The 13,838-nt window shown below is 58.3% G+C and overlaps 1 protein-coding gene across 1 annotated transcript in view; it reads right to left on the bottom strand.

Annotated features, from left to right (window-relative positions):
* The window catches only part of LRP1 (LDL receptor related protein 1), a 69,625-nt gene that overhangs the window by 2,071 nt on the left and 53,716 nt on the right, over positions 1-13,838 (bottom strand). The window contains exons 54-80 of the mRNA XM_084759046.1: positions 13,227-13,410; positions 12,947-13,032; positions 12,659-12,778; positions 12,107-12,294; positions 11,774-11,979; positions 11,102-11,290; positions 10,518-10,666; positions 10,064-10,157; positions 9,531-9,647; positions 9,189-9,308; positions 8,795-8,917; positions 8,514-8,639; positions 7,828-7,944; positions 7,093-7,199; positions 6,864-6,996; positions 6,016-6,135; positions 5,693-5,815; positions 5,470-5,610; positions 5,206-5,340; positions 5,009-5,128; positions 3,929-4,197; positions 2,081-2,259; positions 1,563-1,669; positions 1,150-1,266; positions 633-809; positions 383-523; positions 128-301 (exon numbers count right to left, since the gene is read on the bottom strand). Of these exons, the coding sequence (XP_084615172.1) occupies positions 128-301; positions 383-523; positions 633-809; positions 1,150-1,266; positions 1,563-1,669; positions 2,081-2,259; positions 3,929-4,197; positions 5,009-5,128; positions 5,206-5,340; positions 5,470-5,610; positions 5,693-5,815; positions 6,016-6,135; positions 6,864-6,996; positions 7,093-7,199; positions 7,828-7,944; positions 8,514-8,639; positions 8,795-8,917; positions 9,189-9,308; positions 9,531-9,647; positions 10,064-10,157; positions 10,518-10,666; positions 11,102-11,290; positions 11,774-11,979; positions 12,107-12,294; positions 12,659-12,778; positions 12,947-13,032; positions 13,227-13,410 (3,862 nt within the window). The remainder of the gene's footprint in view (positions 1-127; positions 302-382; positions 524-632; positions 810-1,149; positions 1,267-1,562; positions 1,670-2,080; positions 2,260-3,928; positions 4,198-5,008; positions 5,129-5,205; positions 5,341-5,469; positions 5,611-5,692; positions 5,816-6,015; positions 6,136-6,863; positions 6,997-7,092; positions 7,200-7,827; positions 7,945-8,513; positions 8,640-8,794; positions 8,918-9,188; positions 9,309-9,530; positions 9,648-10,063; positions 10,158-10,517; positions 10,667-11,101; positions 11,291-11,773; positions 11,980-12,106; positions 12,295-12,658; positions 12,779-12,946; positions 13,033-13,226; positions 13,411-13,838) is intronic.

The following is a 13,838-nucleotide window of genomic DNA, read 5'->3' as shown; positions in this document are numbered from 1 at the left end:
GCTGGGGTAACGGAAGGAGGCAGCAACGTCGTCGTAGCTGGCTGAGGGCGACTGGGAGTGGGCCGGTCCTGGCCGGGGGCGGGGCGGGGGGCGGGGCGGGGCGGGGGGGGCGGGGCGGAGGGCATACCAGACGGGGAAGCAGCACAGGTGCCCCCGTTGCCACAGTACTCCCAGCACTGGTCCAGCTCACACTTGTCGCCCGTGTAACGGGGCTGGCAGCGGCACTTGGGCTGTCTCCGTGCATTGAGGAAACAGCTGCCACCATTAAAGCACTGCAGGGTGCAGGTTCCAGGCCTAGGGGCTGTGGGAAGATCTCATCAGGGCACAGGACTCATACCGAGGGTCAGGGAAGCCAGAGGTTACAGGGAAGGGGCGTGCGTACCATCTGGAGGCGGCGTTGGAGAGGGCACGGGCACACAGGTGCCATTATCCAGTCTCTTGCCGTTGGGACAGGTGCAGACTGGCCCGCTGGGGCTCAGCAGGCAGAGCCACTCACATTTCTTTCGGTCGCAGGGGTTGGTCACTGCAGGTGTGCGAGAGGGTAGACGCTGAAGGCCCCAAGTACCTCGCGAACACTCCACGCCCCGCTGGCGCCCTCCCTTCCACACCCTGGGCCACACTCATTGCCACACCTTCTGGCTGCTTGTGTTGATGGTATAGGACCACGTCAGAGGCGTGGCTCAGGCCCCCAGTCAGGTTGATCAAGGGGCTGTGTCCAAACTTGTGGATCTTGAAGACACGATTGTTGATGTAGGTGACGCCGTAGATGTAGTCTTCAAAGACATCGATGCTGAAGGGGTGAGTTAGGCCTGGTGGGGGGTGGGGGCCAGTAGAGTCACTTTACATCAAGACGGGTACATGGGCCCTGGAGCTACTCTCTAAGACATTTGGCACCTCGGATTTAACATGCCCAAACCAAACTATGCCCACCCCCACCCCCCACCCCCACTCCTGGCAAAAGGCCTCATCCCAAGACTTCTGGGGTCACAGGAGACTTCAGCTTTCTCTCTCTCCTCATTTGCCACATTCTTCCACCCCCTTCTGACTCCACACAACTTGATACTTGTTGGTAGTAGAGTGAATAAATGGGACAGGTGGCTCAGGCCCACGGGCTGGCTGGGGACCAAGGCTGTCACCTCCCCCTCTCACCCCGTTTGCTGTCAGCAGCCACGATGGGGTCAGTGCCGTTGAGGCGGATGCTGCCGATGACTGAGAGTTTGGCGTCTGCCCAGTAGAGCCGTTCGTTGTGGTAATCTACAGCCAGGCCTGGGGGGAGAGAATGCTCTGAGCGCTCAGCCTCTGTCACGCCAGGCTGGGTGCAGAGAACAGAACTGACCGTGTGTGGTGTCTGAGGCGGCGGCAGCACCTTGCTCATGTGATCTCCCCCCCCAGCCCCCCTCCGCACACCTTGCTCATGTGATCCCCCGCCCCTCCCCCCCCCATCACCCATCCGGGAAACACTCCCACGGCCCTTGGTCCACCCCACTGCCCTGGGGGTGACTTCTGAAGCAGCTGTGGTCAGAGGCTGCCCCTCCCACACCCTAACCCCCTGCCCCAGGGACCTGTGGGCCACTGAATGTTGTCCTGCACGAGAGTCTCCCGAAGGGTCCCGTCCATCGCCGCCGTCTCAATCTTGGGGTGGTTCCCCCAGTCTGACCAGTACATGGTGCTAGGGAGGGAGAAGTGAGAGCAGGTCAGACTCCAGGGCCAAGGAGAGAGACCAAGTTGCAACAGCGGGATCCTGGCCCGGTAGGGACGCTCTTGGGCATTGTGAGCAAAGTGCCCTGTCCCCTTCAACGGAGACCCAGGAGACCACCTCTGACCCACGGTGACATCATCTACTTTAACTACAATGTGCTAAAACCAGGGGTGTCCAAGTGGGCAGAGCTGTTCCCTGAGGGGGTGGGGATGGAATGGGCAGACCATGGCTGCACATGACAGCGGGTCAAGCAGAAGTCAGTTATCCCCAGAAGTGGCTTGAGGACCAGGGCTGGGGTCCCCCGTGGATGCTGAGCCTGCTTCCTATCTTGAGGGTTTCCTGACACCAGCCCAGCCGCCTCCCCCCAGGACCCTTGCCCACCCCCTCAGTGGGTCCACCACGATGGCGTGGGGCTCATCGATCATGCCCGAGATGAGCGTCTTGCGGTTCTCGCCCTTCATTTGCGCCACCTCAATCACATCTCGGCCGGAGTCCGTCCAGTACACGTTCCCGGCCACCCAGTCGATGGCGATACCCCTCGGCATCTTCAGCCCTGAAATCTAAGTGAGGTCACACGCTCAGGGACCACGGTCTCTTTCTTGTCTTCCTACTCATTACCCACATTCCCCTGCTCCCGTCTGTCACCCAGACAGACTGACTACAACCGTTCTCTAGGCTCCTTTCTCTGTTCAGCAGGTCTCTATCGTAGCCCAGGCTGATCCTGGAACCCACTATATAGCCTAGGCTAACATTTATCTTTTGGCGTTCCTGCCCTCTGCTACTCATATAGCTGGAATTACAGGCATGAGCCTCCATGCCTGGCACATTTACATGTTTTTTTTTCCCAGTTAATCCTCATTTTAAAAAAGGTTATGGGGGTGGGGGCAGTGAGATGGCTCAGTGGGTAAAGGTGCTTGCTGCCAAGCCTGGGACTCATGGGAGAAACAGAGAACTAACTTCAAGTTGTCCTCTGACTTTACGTGTGATATATTCATATTCTCTCTCTCTCTCTCTCTCTCTCTCTCTCTCTCTCTCTCTCTCTCTCTCTCTCTCTCTCTCTCACACACACACACACACACACACACACACACACTCACACACTTACCTTTCTAGTTTTTCAAGACAGGGTTTCTCTGTGTAGCCCTGGCTGTCTTGGAACTCTCTCTCTCTCTGTAGACCAGGCCGGTCTTGAACTCACAGAGATCTGCTTGCCTCTGCCTACTAAGTGCTGGGATTAAAAGCGTGCACCAACACTCTTGGCTACAATTTATTTATTTTTATTTTATGTGCAGTGGTGTTTTGTCTGCATGTATGTCTGTAAAGGTGTCAGATCCCTTGGGTCTGGAGTTACAGACAGTTGTGAGCTGCCATGTGGGTACTGGGCATTGAACCAGGTCCTCTGGAAGAGCAGTTAGCTGACTGCTCTTAACCACTGAGCCATCTCTCCATCCCCATTTCTCTCACTCTCTAAATGTTAAAAAATAGGAAGCTGGGAGTGCAATTCATTGCCAAAGTACTTGGGTAGCATACATGAGGTCCTCAGTTCAATTCTAGCCCTAAAAAACCAAGTAACAAGATATATAAAGGAGCTTATAAGATTAGCAATTATTCTTTATTATAAGGTCATTATTGTTACTGCTATTATCATTATTATATTTTCTTTCTTTTTAAAGATTTATTATGTATGTATAGAATGTTCTGCCTGCATGTACACCTGCAGGCCAGAAGAGGGCGTCAGATTATGTTATAGATGATTGTGAGCCACCATGTGGTTGCTGGGAATTGAACTCAGGACCTCTGGAAGAGCAGACAGTGCTCTTAACCTCTGAGCCATCTCTCCAGCCCTATCGTTATTATATTTTCATTGTTGCTAGAGACCGAACCTAGGGCTTCAAAATTCTACCACTGAACTCTATGTAAGCCTAGCGTAGGTATTATTCATTTTATTGATAAAATGAGGCCCCACGTAGTTAAGCAAGTTGGCCAATATTGACATGGAGGAGGAGTCAGTGACGAGCAGGAATCAGAGTGAGCTCTGATGCTATGTCAGTCTGTCCTGCCGTCCTATGTTACCATGTGGCAGGGCCAGCTTCTTATTGCTCAGGCTGTTATCTGGGGCCAACAGATCAGATAATCCTGACAGCTGCTGCCTGCCAGTCGTACGCTCGGCCAGCTCCCACCGTGCTCTTCAAGTCCCTGCCCTACAGAGCTGTCAGCCTGGGCACTTACATTGAGGTGGGTGACACCCCGGTCGATCTGCCTCCGGTGACGGTTGGAAGTGGTAGGCGGTGCAGCCGGTGGCAGGCTCTTGTAGGAGATCGTGCCCGTGTGCCAGTTGGTCCAGTAGACTCGGCCGGCCTTGACGTGGACATCCATGGCGTCTATGCGGACGCTCTCATCGCCCTGGAAGGCCTGCTCATAGGCTGACTGGGGGTGCCCAGGGAACAAGCTACGGATCTCGTTGTCATCAGCGATGTATAAGACCTGGTACTCAGAGCCTGCCGGAGTAAGAGGCCAACTATCAGACGGGCTCGAAAGGAAGGGGCGAGGGTTCTGTCCCTGGGACTCCTATGGACAAGTGTGGAGAAAGGATGGCCTCCAGACAAGACTCAGCCACCCTACAGCAGTCTCCGCTCTCAACAAAACACGTTTTAGCCCGAAGGGATGTGTGTGGTACTGGGGTGTGTTCAACGTCAGCCCTGAGGGCTCTAACCGGTGCCCTGAATTGATTTAGACTGACCAGATCCTTCAGAAGTCTGTCTGTCCTTCTGTTCCCCTTCTCCACCCAAACAGTCCCAGCAATCCTGCCTTGAGGTATCTTGAGTAGCATCCCCGCGATCTGCTGCGCACTGTCTGATAAATGCCAAGGGGGTACAGCTACGTGGGGTGTATGCGCATGGCTTGAGAACCCTCGTGTGTGTGTGTGTGTGTGTGTGTGTGTGTGTGTGTGTGTGTGTGTGTGTGGTGTGAGCACAGGCCCATGGAAGGTGCAGTGCCATGTCAGAGCATGGCGTGGGATGTGCTGGAAGGTGAGGGTGACTAAGTCTAACTGTGCTCTCAACCCAGAAGGGCTGTGGCCCTCTAGGGGCCTTGTGGGAGTGTTGCTCTCATAGAAATTCAGAAAGCCACCCGGGACCTTCTACCTTCCCCCTATGCTACAGTGTCCCGGTGCACCCTGAGTCTGGGAGTCCACGCCTGAGCAAGGAAAGCCTGCTTGGGAATGTTCCATTTCAGGCCAGCTCCACTTTCTGTGCTGGTGTGGCCCGGCTCCACCCACCCATCCTTCTTGTCCGTTCCCGGCTCTCGCACCTTCAGCCTTGCAGGTGTTGTGCGTCTTCATGAAGTTGCGGGCGCAGCTGCAGAGGTGACCTCCTTTGGTGTTGTTGCAGAGCTGAGAGCAGGTGCCGAAGCGCAGGCACTCGTTGATGTCTGCAGGGTTACATCAAGGGTCATGGGGGAGTCTAGGAACTGGGCTTTCTGCCCCATCTCCCGTGCCGCTTTCCTACCCTGGCATCCCGGCTGGCCCGGCACAGTATGGAAGCCGGAACGGCATGCGCAGTAGGCGGCTTTCTCGGTGCGCACACAGCGTGCTTCGTCCCCACAGATGCTGGCGTTGGTGGCGCAGCTGGTCAGCTTGGGGTCTGCGGGGGGGGGGGGGACAAAGAGTGGGTCCCCCTCCCCTGAGCCCCGCCCCCGTGAGCCCCGTCCCCCGTGAGCCCCGCCCCCCGGTGTCCGCCCACCCCCTCTGCTCTCACGGTGCCTGGTCCTACCGATGCTGCAGTCCTCTTCATCGGAGCCGTCGCCGCAGTCATCGAACATGTTACAGCGCAGCGAGGACGACAGACAGCGCTGGTTCCGGCACAGGAACTCCTTCTTGTCTTTGCAGTGGGGGTTCTGCGCTGTGGGCGGCTCTGGGAAGGGAAGAGGCGTCAGGCTCCACTGTACTGGCCACATACCTACCTCGCTTCCCAGACGAAGCTCCCCTGGGCTCACCACAGTCGTCCTCGTCAGTCCCGTCGCCGCAGTTGTCAGTGCCGTCACACTGGCGCCCGATCCATAGGCAGACACGGTCATTCTTGCAACGGAAGGGCCGGTTGGGAGGACACATGAACCGAGCTGTAGAAGCCAGAAGCCAGAGCCAGGGTCAGTCTTGGGGATGAGGGGCGGGGGTGTGAAGTCTTGGGGATGGGGGGGGGGTGTGAAGGGCAGTTGGCCACGGGGGAGTATGGGACTCACATCTCCCACCGTTCCTTGCCTTGGATGAAGAAGCCCCTAACCCTGCCTTTTTCCCCCACCAACACCCCAAGACATCTTACTGCATTCTTCAGGGTTCTCATCCGAGTTGTCTCCACAGTCATCCTCGCCGTCACACTTCCAGGCCAGCGGCTTGCACAAGGTGTTGTTACATTGAAATTCATCCAAGGGGCAGGTTCTCACTGGGGGCAGGGTGAACGAAGGGTTAAGAACGAATGCAGGCTGTGGCTGTGCTAAGACAGACGTGACTAAGCTCAGGTGTCTTTAATTCTCTGCCCAGTGGGCAGAGGGGCAGAGGTGCTGCTTCTGGTGTTCAGGGGAGAGGCTACTTGGGTGCGGGGTCCACGGGGCTTAGGGGCAGTCTCCTTGAGTCACCTGGTGAGATATGGCGCCAGAGCCTGGTATAGACTGTGGCAGGCACAATTTGCAGCTCTAGGTGCTATCGTCAGCCTTCCAGGGGAGAACCCCTGATCCAACCCGCAGGTTCCCTCCTGACAGGTGCCACACTGCTCCCTTGGGTGGCTGTAGCAGGCATTACCTGGGCTCTAGCAGACCCTGTCACACTGGCTGCCTCAGGCATGGAAGGCGAGCAGGAACTGGCCTCTGACACAGCCAACTGGGTATGGGGCGGGTAGGGCGTGGGTGACCACAGCCTACAGTAGGGCTGGATTTCTGCCTAGCTAGCGTCCCTAGCAAGGTTAGGGCACGGGCTGTGTAAAAAAATGTAGCCAGTGGCCTGAGCCTTGCCTACTGCTGTATCTGCAACACTAGGCCGACAGCGCCTGGCTCGCGGTATTATGCCCTCAATAAGGGTTTGTTGTAGGAACAATGAAGGAATTAGAATACTGGGTAAACCAGGCCACGTAATGGGCTGGGGGAGGTTGGAGATGCCAGGCTGAAGGGGGCTCACCCCCGGTGCCACAGGCTTCCTCGTCACTGCCGTCCATGCAGTCAGCGTCCGCATCACAGCGCCAGCGCAGGGGTATGCAGTGGCCGCTCTTACATTGAAACTGGTCCATATCACAGCGGGGGGTGCAGTCTTTCTGTGGGCATGGGAACCAGCGGGCCCCATCAGGCCCCTGGGGTCCCGCCTTGATTCTCCGGAGGCCACCCCCTTTCCTTGGGATCTCCCTGCTCACCTCATCCGAGCCGTCGGCACAGTCGTGGTCTCCATCACATTTCCAGCGCCCGGCGATGCAGCGGCCGTTGGCACAGGAGAACTCGCTCTCGGAGCAGGGCCGAGGGGCTGGGGAGAGACAGGCCCCAGCGGGGTGGGCACAGGGCATCTCCAGCTTTGGGGATAATGCTCAAGGCTCACTCCTATGTCCGTGAAGGCCGCGGCTGACTGGCGTTATGACTGGGATACTCAACCAATCAGCTAACTGGCTGTCCTCACGAGACTGGCTGGGCAAAGGGGCTACTCACACTTATACCACTAGGCACAGACACACGGGCGAGGGCACAGGTCCCTAGTCCTACCCTTAGGACAGGCTCTGTAGGGGTGGGAGGGAGGGAGGGACAAGACCACTGAGACAAGCACTGGGTCTGGGGAGAGGGCCACTTCAGGATGACGGTGGAGGGGGAGGGGGCGCAGAAGCACAGCACACAGGGATGGGCGGGGCTCCAGGGCGGAGGCGGCAGGAACAGGGGTACATCAGAGACACCTACCTCTGCAACCCCAAGAGGACAGTGTTAAAATGGAGAAAAACACGAGATGAGATGAAATGGCGCGCGCTCAAGTACACGACACGGACGGGGGGGTGGAGTGAGTGCGGCAGAGGAGGTTCCTGACCCCCCCCCTTGCCCTGGGAGGCCACCCGCTGGCACAGTGGCAGGAGGAGGGAGAGGAACGGCGGACAGGGCAAAGGACATACTGCAGCTCTCCTCGTCCGAGTTGTCGCCGCAGTCGTTGTCATAGTCACACTGCCAGCGGCCTGGCACGCAGCGGTTGTTCTTACAGCGGAACTGGTACGGTTCACAGGTGCGTTCATCTGGAGAGGCGGACATTGGGGGGGTCAGGGACCCGGGGTGCGCGGCAGACCACGCAGGGCCCAGGGCGGGCAGGTGGGGGCGGCAACAGCGGGAACGTTCTGGGCTCTGGGGGCTCAGGCAGTGTGGCGCCCTCGCTGTGCAAGGGCAAGACAGACAGAGTGCGGAGGGACGGCCGCAGCTTTTAGGGGGCGGGTGAACGGTGAGGGCACCCGAAGACTCTGCGTGAGCCTCCTCTGAGGGGTGGCTAGGGAGAGGGACAGGAAGTCAGAAGTGATGGGCACTACAGAGAAAGCCTTCCCTTGTCAGCCCTACGGCGCCCACAAGAGCCCTGCGCTGGGGCTATCTATGCTGGCGCACGCCTGTAATCCCAGCACTCGGTAGGCAGGGGCTGGCGGATCGTTGTGAGTTCGAGGCCAGCCTGGTCTACAAAGTGAGTCTAGGGCAGCCAAGGCTAACACAGAGAAACCCTGTCTCGAAAAACCAAAAAAGATCTGGCCGGCAGGCTACCCAAACTTCACTCCACCCGTAACTGGAAACTGCCACCCTCCCAACGTGTGGCCCGGCTTACCACACTCTTCCTTGGGCTCATCGGAGCCGTCCCCACAGTCGTCTTCCCCGTCACACTTCCAGCGTGCCGGGATGCAGCGGCCCGAGTCCTTACAGCGGAACTCATCAACTCCGCAGGTCATCTGGGCTGCAACGCACCACGGGCATGGGGCATGGGGTAAGGAGCGGAACGTCCCCTCGAGGACCACCCAGCGGGCGAGGGCAGAGCCCCCAGGGCAGGGGGTGTGCCTGCCGGCGTGGCGGAGCCGCAGATACCTCAGGGGAAGATGGTGGGCTACTCACTGCAGTTGGCGGGCTCATCGCTGCCATCCACACAGTCGTTGTCCCTGTCACAGACCCAGACGCGGGGGATGCAGCGCTTGGTGATGGAGCACTGGAACTGGTTGGGGGCGCAGGTTACCTCAGCTGCAAGGTGGAGGACACAATGAAGACCCCACCCTTAGGCCTCTTCCAAGCTTTTGGTCACCATGTTCTCCCCCTTCCAAAAGCCCGGCCCTGGCCCTGGTCAGGAGGAAGGTTATCCGCAGCCTGGTATTTTTCTTCTTTTCTGGATCCACAGTACTGTCCATACTGAGCACAGCAGGAGGCGTCCAGTGCAACTTACGCCACCCACCGTGTCTAATAAAGCGGCCGGCGGCGTCCCCTCCCTCCCTCCCTGACCTCGGCAGGCACTTACGGCAGTCTCGCTCATCCTCGCCGTCCCCGCAGTTGTCCTGCCCGTTGCAGCGGAAGATGCCGGGAATACAGCGGTTGGTGTTGGTGCACTTGAACTGGCTGGGCAAGCAGACGTGAATGTCTGGGAGTGGGAGAAGGAAGGGGCGGTAACCAACGACAGGTAGAGAGCTCAGGGCACGCGGGGTGGGGGGTGGGGGTGGGGGGACTCCATGGCCCTTGTTGGAAACGGGTGAGCCGTGGCCCAAGCAGCAAAAATGTAGCCCAGAGAGAAAGCTGCTGCGGGCTGGAGCTCCCACCCCCAGTGCCGAGGAAGGGAGTGGCTGGCGTCGAGGCAGCTCCTCACCACAGTTGGCCTCATCGCTGTTGTCTTGGCAGTCGTTGTCCCCATCGCAGATGAAGGCAGGGTTGGTGCAGATGCCCGTTGAGCACTGGAACTGGCCTGGGCGGCACTTGAACTCGGCTGCCAATAAGGGGGGGGGGAGGCGGGGCTCAGTGTCAAAAGAGTAGGCAGTGGGCAGTGAGACACAGCCCAGCAGGCGTTTGCCACCTAAGCCTAACGACCCCCCCTGGTGATCCTCAGAACCCGTCTCGGAAAGAGAAAGCCACGACTTCTGAAAAACCTGCCTTCCGACCTCCTCCACACACACACCATGGCACACGCACACGCCCACACTGGCAAATGCACACCGCACTCATGCAAACACACGTGCGTGCGCACACACACACACACACACACACACACACACACACACACACACACACACGCTAAAATGAAGAAAGAGCAGGGAGCAAGGGAGTCGCTGAAGTCTCTGCCCCGGGTGGTCAGTGCAGGGCGGGGAGGCGGGGGCTTATGTCTCCTGCACCCTGGACACTCACGACAGTCTGGAGGCTCATCGGAGTGGTCCCCGCAGTCATCCTCCGTGTCACACTTCCACCAGAAGGGGATGCACTTGTCGTTCTTGCAGACAAACTGGAGGGCAGGTGGGGCAAGACGGGTTGGAGCGGGTATAGGAGACTCAGAAGCTAGTCTTTCAAGGGGTAGAAATGTTTCAAAAAGAAATGGTGGTGTTGGTTTGTAGGGAGGCAGAGCTGGGACAGGATGGGCTAGTGGCCCTGGTGAGGTCAGCATTAGGCAGAGGTGTTTGTAAGGTGACAAGTGTAAAAAAAGTATTGCTGTAGGGAGACAAGAGGCAGGCAAGAAGTGTGGGGGTGTTAGCACGGGAATGCCAGACGTGCAGGCACTAGTGGGTGCTGGGATACTGGTGCGAGGGGTCAGGGGACTGAGGCACTTCAGAGTGTGGGGGGGTGGGGCTCTTGAGAGGAATCTTACCTGGCTAGCTGTGCAGTTGGACACACAGGTACGACCGTCGCCGCCCAGATAGAAGTTGGTGGGACAGGCACATTTGTGACCGCCCCCAGGGGACAGCAAGCACAGGTTACTGCAGCCACCATTGTTCACTTTGCAGGGGTGATTGGGCACTGCCGGAAAAGAAGCCGAAAGGTCATGCCTGGCTACTGGCTTCTCTGACTGTGAGGGTGGACCCTGCCCAGAATGGTCTCTGACTTTTAAAAGGATGGGTGCCACATGTCATCCCACACCTAGGCAGGGCAGATCTCTATCCTATCCTGGATCTATGTCTGCTTTCAGACATAGATGCTTTACCCACACTCACCAATCTCTGGGCTTTCTGACTACTGTAGCTGCCAAGACACCCCAGTGTTGAGCCCCAGGATGCACTGAAGCTGTCTACAGCCTCTGTGAGTCTGGTACTTGGCAGGGACACTCGGTGCTGGGGAGGGAAGGGGCAGGGACTCCCGCTGAAGCTGTGTGTCCTGACCCTTGTTGGGAACAGGCCTCTTTCATGCCTGGACCACTCATTTCCTGCCCCCCAATCCCAGCATCCGCTTGCTTACCATCTGGCTGGCGCAGGGCGTGGAAGACGTGTAGGTCCATGGGCCGGTGCAGGGTGCTGATGAGGAGTGTTTTGTTGGCACCCGTGGTCTTGTGGGCTCGGTTGATGGACTTTGTTTCCCAGTCTGTCCAGTAGACGTAATCTTCAAATAGGGTCAGTGCAAAGATGTGTGGGATGTCTTGGCTCAGCACTGCAGGAAGAGGGGGGTGGGGAGGTGGGGGAAAACACAGCAGTAGTTGGCACTGGGTTCTGTGCCTACTCAACCTCCTTAAGTCCCATCACAACCATGAGGTGAGAATGACACCCCACCCCACCCCACCCCCCCGGTTCCAGATGTTTCTACAGCTTCCTAAGGTTGTATAGTGACAGCCTGTTCTGTCAGCCACACTGCTGCTCTGGAGTAGCACACAGCTCCTCCAAGAAAGTACAGAACACGGATGCTGCTCAGGTACTCCTCGTGTGCCCACCTGTCTCCGGCCTCATCCTCCGGCTATCTTTCCTCTAAGGAGCTGGATTGTGTAGGTGTCTGGGCCAGTCCCGGAGAAGCACTACGGTATTTGAAACCCCAAGACCCCTGGTTTGTGGTTTCTGTACGCTACGCCTTCCTGCTTCCTAAACCCCTTAAAGCTCTAGGCCTGCTGCTGGTCCCGAGAGGCCTCACTAGCATACGGACCAACATGACGATTGGAGCCATCCAGGCTGGCAAACTCGATGTAGTCCTCACGGGCGTCAGCCCAGTAGATGCGCTCCGTGACGTAGTCCAGAGTCAGGCCGTTGGGCCACGTGATCTTAGTGTCTACAATGACGCTGCGGCCAGACCCATCCATGCCGATCCGACCGATCAGTGAGTGGTCACCCCAGTCTGTCCAGTAGAGGTACCTGGCAGGTGGGTGGGGTGGGGGCAGTGAACCCTAAGAGTCTAGAGACGGAGGCCACCAGAAGCCTGCAGGGAGGCTGGGCTTGGATCTTTTCCGGGGCTCCCCGTACCCCTCTTGGCCACACTTACCCATTCTGTACGTCCACCACCAGCGCCCTGGGCTCACGGAGGCCAGAGCTGACCAGCACTGTCCGATAGGCCCCGTTGAGCTTGGACACCTCAATGGTGTCTCTGCCCTTGTCACACCAGTAGAGGTTGCCACCCACCCAGTCCACAGCCAGCCCGTCTGGGTTACTAAGGCCCGTCCGGTGCAGAACCTGTTGGGGACACAGTGGGGAACCTCAGTCTCTCTGGGGCTTCGCCCTCCCGTAAAACGGAGCACATCTCCCACTCCTGGCTCTGTTAGGAAGCTGATTATCAGCAGGGGCTCCAAGAAGGGGGGTGGGCGGGTCACTAGGGACACCGACACACACCTAGTGCACAAGAGCTGTGGAGCGCTGTGAGGCAGGAGCGTCTCCTTGTGTTTGCACTTTGAGTTTAGCGGAGGGGAAAGCTGAAGTGTGCTGAGTGTTTCTGTGGCTCAGCGGGGAGGGAGAGAAGGGGGTGGGGAAAGGGCTGCTGGGGCCTGACTGCCAGTCAGCCGGCGGCGGGGCGGGGCGAGGGGCGGGGCCTCTGCCGCACCTGCACGTTGCTGCCGTTCAGGTGCATCCTTCGGATCATGCTGCCCTGGGTGGTCACATCGGTCCAGTAGATCATCTGCTCTCGGTAATCAAAGTCCAAGGCCACGGCGTTGTTCAGGCCCTGGGTTCGGAATGGGGACAGGGAAGTCAGCTGCTGCTGCAGGGGTCAGGACGTGGCTGGAGGGAGAGGCAGGAGGAGACAAGCATGGGCCCAAGTGGGGAGAACTGGGGGAGGCTGTGCTGGGCCCAGGCAGTCACCAGGTGTGTGAGGGAGGCTTTGGTTTGGCACCTGCTTGAGCAGTGTGTAGTTGGAGCCGTCCAGGTTGAGCTTGCGCAGGTAGTACCGGTTGGCAAAGATGAGAAACGGCTCCTCATCTGTGGGAATAGGGTCCTGGCTCAGCTCCTGGCTCCGATACAAGCTCTGGTTCTCCCCCCTTCTGCGCCCCCCCCCCCCGCCAACCGGGGTATGTTCGGCTATGCTGTCCCATGCCCTCTCCCTGCCAGCCACCCCGTGCCTGACCCCATGGGGCCTCCTGGACCATATCTCACCCTCCAAGTGCCCGTCTCACCAGTCACAGCTTTGCAGCTGTGGGGGTCACCACCACGGGGTGCGTAGCCCTCCACGCACAGACACTTGTAACTGCCGTGGGTGTTGATGCAGAGCTGGCTGCACGGGAAGGTGGTGCTGCACTCATCCACGTCGGCACAGGTCCTGCCGTCATCTTTTAGCCGGAAGCCGGGGCGGCAGCGGCACTGTGGGGACACGGAACCTGCAGCTGAGGACCCAGCTGGGGTCTGGGTATCCCCTACTAGAGGGCACGGGAAGGCAAGGGGTGAACAAACAGCCATCTGTACGCCCTGTCTTCTGGCGCCTCTCCTCATATCTCTCTGCAATACGTGCCCCCCCCATCCTCTGGTCCCGCAGTGTAGCTAAAGCTCTTTGCCATCTATACTTACTTCCTTGGGGAGTTTTGTCTGTTTGCTTGTTTTGTTGTTGTTGTTGTTGTTGTTTTTTTTTTTTTTTTTTTTTGAGACAGGGTTTCTCTGTGTAACAGCCCTGGCTGTCCTGGACTCACTCTATAGACCAGGTTGGCTGGGAACTCACAAAGATCCTCCTGCCTCTGCCTCCCCCAGTGCTGGGATTACAGGCGTGCGCCACGTGTCCAGCTCCTTGGGGATTT

This window comes from Acomys minous (genome assembly GCF_964271855.1).
Source record: "Acomys minous genome assembly, chromosome: 15".
In the NCBI taxonomy this organism is placed as follows: Eukaryota; Metazoa; Chordata; class Mammalia; order Rodentia; family Muridae; genus Acomys; species Acomys minous.
The sequence above is the reverse complement of the archived record's forward strand: the minus strand, read 5'-3'. Positions and strand labels throughout refer to the sequence as shown.